Source organism: Lathyrus oleraceus, chromosome 6 (genome assembly GCF_024323335.1).
Source record: "Lathyrus oleraceus cultivar Zhongwan6 chromosome 6, CAAS_Psat_ZW6_1.0, whole genome shotgun sequence".
Taxonomy (NCBI): domain Eukaryota; kingdom Viridiplantae; phylum Streptophyta; class Magnoliopsida; order Fabales; family Fabaceae; genus Lathyrus; species Lathyrus oleraceus.
In genome coordinates this window covers 505537675-505545752 of record NC_066584.1, presented here as the reverse complement: position 1 = coordinate 505545752, position 8078 = coordinate 505537675, and the positions used below count along the sequence as shown (strand labels likewise).

Here is an 8078-nt window from a genome sequence, read left to right as displayed (position 1 = left end):
AAGGGAGGAAGCAAGGTTGTTGTTGAACCTCATAGACACGACAAAATTTTCATCGCTAGGGGTAAAGAAGATGCTCTTGTTACTAGAAATTTTGTTCAACGTTTTAGTTTCCCAGCAACCGAAGATGTATCTCCGAAATTTTCTCTGTTATTCTTTTTCTTGCTTGTGGTGTTGTATGCTTGCACTAACTGTCTGCTTTACTTTAAGTTATATGCATAATGGCTGATATACACGATAAATTGAGGCACATGAGGGTTGTAGAACACGCATTAGTGCGGCAGGAGAAGAATAAACATGTTTCAGATGCTTCTGGTCCCTTTGGCCATGCAAAGCCATCTATTTTGGGGGCGCATGCTTCTCCTCATTTTTCTTCGTCTTCATGAGACAAGTTTCACCTACCGTTACATCACTCCATTCATCCTACCACAAATGTTAGATTTCACTTATTCAGGCGCCTAAGGTACCTGAGTCATTAGTGGTACCTGAGGCACCACAACCACATCTTACTGCTGATGCTACTGAGCTAGTGCTATACCTAGAGAGTGAGACTATTATGGATGATGATCCAAAGGCATTTGGAGGAGGCCATGTAGGTTTACCACTATTGCATCTGTACCCAGACCATATTGCCAGACATATTTGGGACGAAAAGGTAGAATTAGTTGGATTCATTCTTTTTAATTTACGTTTATTTTAATTGGCAAGTTTGTGACATTACTTTTTATTTTTATTTTTTTCAGCATCGCGATCTGCTGAAGTTTATTAATCACGAGTGAAAGATTACTATCTTATCTCAGCCGAACGAGGATTGGTCTCAGGCTGATTTATCCTTATATGGCCTGAAGGACTTGTGCGTGACCGATTATATTACGATGCCATTACTTATGATTCATGGGTTCCAAACTTTTCAGGCTTGGATCCTCCAACATTTCCCGCACATCTCTGGTTGAACGAGTGTACCGACTTACTCTAGAATATGTCGTGTGTTACTGCATTTTTCTAGTTCAGAAGGAACCATGCAACTAAGTTGTTCAGAGTGTATCTTGACCACTTGATTACTGAGGACATGCACTTCAACAACCATGTCGATCACCATGAGATGCGGCCATTTGACGAGATAGTGCTATACTCTAGATAGTTGGCATGCGAATCATGTCTCACTGCTCCTCATCTTCCCGAGCGTGTCATGTGGTAGTTTGACCACACTTAGACCATTCCCATACCCTGTTGTATATGCTCATCCTTCTTTCACACATAGGTAGATGGATGACATGTTTGATGATTATGAAAGTCATATAGTACTGGAGGAGCCACAAAATACCATATGTCCGAGCGAATGGAGCTACGTGGACGAGTACATCAAGTGGTTCTTCAAGATGTCACATCCATATATGGTGCATCTTTCTATAGGAGACCCACCGAGGCCAGCTCATTAAGAGATACTAGAGGAGGAGCAAACATAGTTAGATCATGTTGAAGATGTCTTACCTAAATATCGTCCTATTGTGGAGATTACACAGGCAGACATTGATAAAGGTATCTTTTTTGATGGGTCTGATGTGAGATAGGTCCTAAATGTCATAATGACAGAGGCACAAGGGAAATTGATGTATCAGAGACATCATCGAAGGGCGGGGGGAAGGGAGATTGATGGTCGAGGAGTCCGAGGAGGCAGATGAGATGTAGTCCGACATACACAATAGTGAATTAATATATAATATTAGTAATATGACATCATGTTACTTTATCATTGCTATCGACTTTTTTTTTAATATTTATTGGTCTTTTATTTATATATGACATTTTTGGACCATCTGGATTTATGAACGTCATTTTTTGTATATCGATTGTACGGTTTAAATCACGTCACATAACATGGTACATAACACTAATAAATCTTCATTTGAATACACGTAAACAAAACATAAGATGCAACATTATGTTCTGATACGTTACAGAGATGTAACTTCGTAAAATAAACGGAGATGCATGTCCAAAATATTTTAATGTTCAATCAGAATTTGGTGTGTCCGGAGATGCATCTCCGGAATCTGAAGGACATTTAAGTATTTTTGCGTGGTGGTAAAGAAACATATATGGTGCATTAAGAAATCCCATTCCTTATTTTATTTTTGAGTGTCATCATTTCTGATTTAATACGTGTTTATTTTTCTATATATTATGCATTTGTTTAGTTTATTTTCCATATATTATGTTATCTTAGAAAGTATTTCCATTTACTCAATCATGGCTTTTAGAATAAGGTTATACTAGTATTGGTCAATGCTGACTGTTTTTATTGGGTTGCTGATATATCGCATCTATGGGTGTTTGCAATGCGGTTTGGGCGGTTTTGACGTTAAAAATCATCCGAACCGCAAGAGAAAAAATATGTAGTTCGATTTGGTTCAGTTGACTTTTAGAAATAAAACAAAACCAAATCAAACCAAATAAATGCGGTTTGAGTTGGTTCGTTTTTTTACAAGATTTATATTGAGCCATACATACACCTTTAGACAACAACATAACTTTGTGTTTAGTCATTCATACATTACTAAATAACAACAAAACTCATCATATTTAGACACAAATTTCTCATTCAATATATAAAAATAAGATTAGACAAAAGTGAAATAAAAAAGATAAAATAATAGCATAAAAAATATTATAATAAAAAAGAAAAAAACCGAAGAGAGGAAAGATTCGAGAAAGTGAAAAAGAAAGAAAATAAGAGATGTAAGATTAGAGAAGAAATATGCGATAAAAACATAATTGAAAGAGAAATCAATAACATAAAAATGAGAACATGAAAAATAAAGAACATAAGACTTGAGAGATTATAGTAGAAAAGATGAGACATACATGACAAAAAAGAAGAGAAAAATGCACGATACTACTTTTGGAGAGATTTGATAAGGTTGAAACTAAAACCCTAAGTGTGAGTAAGAGAATATCTCTAAGGTCAAGACATAATATATTTGAGTTTTGAGTTGGATGTGAGATAAGTGAAATTTGGACTGTAACATAATGCGGTTTGATTTGGTTTAGTTCGGTTTGCAAAATACAAACCTCAAACCAAATCAAACCACACGGTTTTGTTAAAAAATAGCCCAAAAACATCTAAACCAATTACATTTAATGATTTCAATTTGATTTGGTTTGATTTACGATTTTTTATTGAATTGATTCGGTTTTGAACATTCTTACATCTATAGAGTATTGAGTTGGTTTTCTAGATTTTTTAAAGTATTCTTCAACATAACTCGCAACACCGCAATAAAGATAAAGCATAAGTAATTTCTCATATCAAATTGATAACTTTCCTTGTTTTATTGAATAATAATGGTCTAATATGTTTGAAATTTTCTTCTAAATTTCACCCCTAAAAAAGAAAAACAAAACGGTGAATACAAGTTTATTGTAGTATCAAGATCATACTATATAACTTTAAATAATTTTTTATTTTATGAAAAAATAAATTTTAATTTTAAAATCTGCACGGTCTTAATTCGATCTAACGGTCACCAACATAATGGATGGGAGATTGTGATATTTCGCGACCGCACAGAACCAACATCCCAAAACCCTAATCCTAAACCCTAACTTTGAGCTATAAAACCCTCCCTTTCGCGTTTATCATTTCATTACGCTCTGCACTAAACCCTCCATCGCCGTTCACATCAATCTCTTCGCAGTCTCTCTAAAAATGGCTCCTCCTCCTCGAGGTAACAGAAGATACTAACCAACCAACCTTTTCTGTTTAGATCGATCTATGATGCATGCTACTTCTTAATTCTTCTGTAATTTTGAATAAAATAGGACATTGTAATTATATAATGACATGGATTCAATTGTTGCTTTTGAATGTGTGCAGGTCGCGGTGGTTCTGGCGGTGGTTTCAGAGGTAGGGGCGGTGACAGAGGAGGTAGAAGTTTTGGTGGAGGAAGAGGAGGAGATAGAGGTACACCTTTTAAGGCTCGAGGTGGTGGTGGTAGAGGTGGAGGCGGCAGAGGAGGTCGTGGAGGAGGCCGCGGTGGCGGGAGAGGCGGGATGAAGGGAGGAAGCAAGGTTGTTGTTGAACCTCATAGACACGACGGAATTTTCATTGCTAAGGGTAAAGAAGATGCTCTTGTTACTAGAAATCTTGTTCCCGGCGAAGCTGTTTACAATGAGAAGAGGGTTTCCGTGCAGGTAACTTCTTTCTCATCTATAGCCGTTTTTTCTAGACTTCATTGTGTATCACTTTTATTACTTAGTTTTCTTTCGGCTTGATGATTTTGTATGATTCTGTAGAGTGAGGATGGTACCAAGGTTGAGTATAGAATTTGGAACCCTTTCCGATCTAAGCTGGCAGCTGCAGTTCTTGGTGGAGTTGACCATATATGGATTGTAAGATGCTTCATTTACTTATATCATTTGCGTTTACTTCACAATGCCATTGAAATTCATTTCAATACATTGACATTTTTGTTGTTTTGTAAAGAAACCTGGTGCTAAAGTACTTTACTTAGGAGCTGCATCTGGAACAACAGTCTCTCATGTGTCTGATATTGTTGGTCCAGTAAGTTTTAATTCAAATTTTATTGTTTTTGGTGTATGCTTTGTGTGTAAGTGTGATTATAATATTATGATGTTTATGTAGACTGGAGTTGTTTATGCGGTGGAATTCTCCCATCGAAGTGGGCGTGACTTGGTCAATATGGCTAAGAAACGGACTAATGTTATCCCGATTATTGAGGATGCTAGACATCCAGCCAAGTACAGAATGTTGGTTGGCATGGTAGATGTGATATTTTCTGATGTTGCTCAGCCTGATCAGGTTTGGATTAAGTTTTTGCTTTTTTAATGGTAAAGATAGTGGCTATACCTGATTTAACTCAATGATGGTACCATTCACTTTTGTTTTAAAAGCAGGAATATGCTACTAATTCATAACATCAATATCAATTATGTCATTTTCTAATTTGAAGCATCTATAAATGAGGTGCAATGCAATGTTGTAATTTGCTTCAGTGCTGTCTGGCACTTGTTGTGTTACTTGTTTACACTGATTTTTAGTAAAGTACCCTTGAAAGCTTACTTTTTTTTGGCTTAATCTTTCTCTCAAAATTTGTATGTTGAATCATGTTCTTTTATATGAATATTCATTTTAAAGTAAATGTGTTTTGGTGACTGATATTAGTGTATATGATGAGTTACTCGGATTCCCCTTCAAGACTTCTTGGATGATGTAGACCCGAGATTCTGATGCACATTAATATTGTTATTTTATTTTAATTATCTAGTTTTGTTTAAAATCCAATTTTTGTTTATTAATTATCATTTCAAAGTTAATGTTTTATTTGCTATATCATTGCATATGATGAGTTACTCGGATTCCCCTTCAAGACTTCTTGGATGATGTAGACCCGAGATTCTGATGCACATCAAATTTTGTTCATTTTTATTTATTTATTTAAAAATCTATTTTGTTTTATAATGTTAAACAGTGCAAATGTTGAGTTACTCGGATTCCCCTTCAAGACTTTTTGGATGATGTAGACCCGAGACTCTGATGCACATTAAAAACTTTGATTTTTATCTATATATTATTTTATCGTTTTAAACAAAGCTGGTGCAATAATTACCTGTTTAGATAGTTTTGTCTGAGATTCAATTCTTTGCTGTACAATATTTACATTTGAAGTGAACTTATTGAATATACTGTTAGCTGAACAGTGATGGGATGAAATTTGTGGTCCAAGTATCGGGTTTGATTATACTATTTTGGTGATTATTTCAGGCAAGGATTTTAGGGTTGAATGCTTCGTACTACCTCAAAGCTGGAGGTCATTTTGTTATTTCTATCAAGGTTCGTTTAGAAGCACTGTTTTCAGTTGGTTTGTTGTTTCTCAATTTTCAAAAACATATTAAACAAAGTGAATATGAGGCGAAGTTTGGTTTGATTATCAATCTCATTCAAATTTTTTATGGCAGGCCAATTGTATCGATTCCACAGTCCCTGCTGAGGCAGTGTTCACCAGTGAAGTGAACAAGTTGAAAGCAGATCAATTTAAACCATTTGAGCAAGTGACTCTTGAACCATTTGAGAGGGACCATGCTTGTGTTGTTGGTGGCTACAGAATGCCTAAGAAGAAGAAAGATGCTGAGTAACCTTATTTTGTTGTTTAAAATGTACTATTGTATCACTTAAGCAACTTGGGATGTCTTTGATTACCTGGATTAATGTGTTGCTTCTGAACTAAAAAAGTATGTGCCATTACTCACAAGTATTTCAAATCGATTTTAATTTTTATGTTGGTAAAAGCTCATTTGCCAGAACTTGCTTTGGTCTTTTTTTAAAAAAGTAGTTACATTTAAATATTTAATCTTTCAAAAAATTTATACTTTTTGAACTACTTCTCCCAGAATAATTGTTCTATGATTTTAAGAGTTTTGTTGAATTTATAAAAGTATACTACAAATCAATTTTACTTACAAGTACTTTTTTTTTAATTACTTCTCATTGAAATTTTTTTAGTTTTGTTAAATTAAACTTAAATTGGTTGAAGAATACTATAAGGAGGGTTAATATAACATGTACAAGTAGTAATTTTTAATCATTTTAATTCTAAATTAATACATGTAGTATTTGTTCCATGGTTAAAATCTAGTCTTTCTAATTTAACAAAATTACTTTACAGGAACTTCACTAATTCAAATATGATCAAACTTATCACAGAAAATACGAAGATAAAACTAGTTCCAAACAAAATTTTAATTAAAAAACATAGCTTTAAGTAATTAGTTTTAAAAAAACTAATGGGCTACCTGTCCTATTTAGTAAAGAGTTAAATAAATTTTTGGTCTCTTTAAATATATCGAATTTTGTTTTTAGTCCTTCTAAAATTTTCCTCGACAAAGTTTTCCTTCAAAATTTTCAGTATGAACAATTAGTCCCTAATGACAAATGCCCAGTAATGGTTGCTTATGTGGCAGGACAAGTGGATTAAATTTTATTTTTTTATTTATGAAATACATCATGTAGAATGACACAATCAAAAGTCGAGTCACTTTTATTTTGACATAATCTTCATCGTTCGTGTTTATCTGATTGTTTTGCCTCATCTTCTACGTCCACAATGCCTCCTTTGTTCATAGCGTCTTTCTTGTTCATCTTCGTCGTGTCTTCGTTTTCCATCTTCGTCCAGGTACCTGTTAGCGTCCTTATTTTTCATCTTCGTTCATCTTGGCCTGCTTCGTACCTCAAGTTTTCGTTGTTTTTCAGGTTCATAATGTTTTCGTATCATTGGAATAATGAACCAAATAAAGGATGGTTGTTTTGGAGATGTCCTTATTAGAGGAGTGCTGATACATGTAATCTGTTCACATGGGATGAAGATCTTGGAGCAAAATCTGAAAATGAAGATGAAAGCATTATGAACTTAGAATTGGAAGTTATGGCATCTATGGGATATATGAAGACCTTGTATAAGAATCAAAGAAGAAGAACAAGAATTTGAAGACTAAATTGAAAACAGAGAAATTTCATGAAAAATGAAAGATGTTGTGTTTTGCATTGTCTTCTATCATTAATGTGTATTTTGTTTTGAAATGTAGTTGTTAAATTTGAAGTGCTTTGTTTGAATTTGCAATGTCAATGAAGAGTTTGTAATGTACTGAATTTGCAATGTCAATGAAAAGTTTGTTGAATGTGATGTATTTTGGGTTTGTATTGTTAATGAAATGTGTTGAAATAGTTTGGGTTAATTTGGTGTAAATAATGTCAACAAGTTGACACATTTTGCACAATTTGACATTAATTGGTTGTAACTTGTCTGTAATTGGCAAGATTGATGAAATAATACAAAAATTGATGTTCCAAACTACAAATTTCATAACAGAATAGTACACAAGGCCGAGGCTATCATCATGGCTGAGACGGTCAGACCGTCAACCTCGTTGTTGACCTATTTTGATGTTTTGACTGATTTTTCGTAGAGGTTTCGATTCCTTGATTTAATTCATTATGTTTGGTTTAATTATTCAAAAAATAAATATGATTTATTATTGTTGATTTAATTGATAGTCGTCTTGTG

The 8078-nt window shown here is 34.0% G+C and overlaps 1 protein-coding gene and 3 non-coding genes across 4 annotated transcripts; all 4 read left to right on the top strand.

Annotated features, from left to right (window-relative positions):
• Positions 1 to 3555: 3555 nt before the first annotated feature.
• Positions 3556 to 6306, top strand: LOC127092408 (rRNA 2'-O-methyltransferase fibrillarin 2). The gene is made up of 7 exons (XM_051031272.1): positions 3556 to 3725; positions 3875 to 4191; positions 4294 to 4389; positions 4484 to 4561; positions 4643 to 4819; positions 5783 to 5851; positions 5977 to 6306. Exons 1-7 carry the CDS (start codon positions 3707 to 3709, stop codon positions 6151 to 6153), a joined length of 933 nt encoding a protein of 310 aa, XP_050887229.1. The 5' UTR covers positions 3556 to 3706; the 3' UTR covers positions 6154 to 6306.
• On the top strand, positions 5182 to 5252 carry LOC127099480 (small nucleolar RNA snoR60). The gene has a single exon (XR_007793976.1). It is a non-coding gene; the product is annotated as a small nucleolar RNA snoR60 (small nucleolar RNA).
• LOC127099479 (small nucleolar RNA snoR60) lies at positions 5354 to 5424 on the top strand. Its single transcript, XR_007793975.1, has one exon. It is a non-coding gene; the product is annotated as a small nucleolar RNA snoR60 (small nucleolar RNA).
• LOC127099481 (small nucleolar RNA snoR60) lies at positions 5489 to 5559 on the top strand. Its single transcript, XR_007793977.1, has one exon. It is a non-coding gene; the product is annotated as a small nucleolar RNA snoR60 (small nucleolar RNA).
• Positions 6307 to 8078: the final 1772 nt, after the last annotated feature.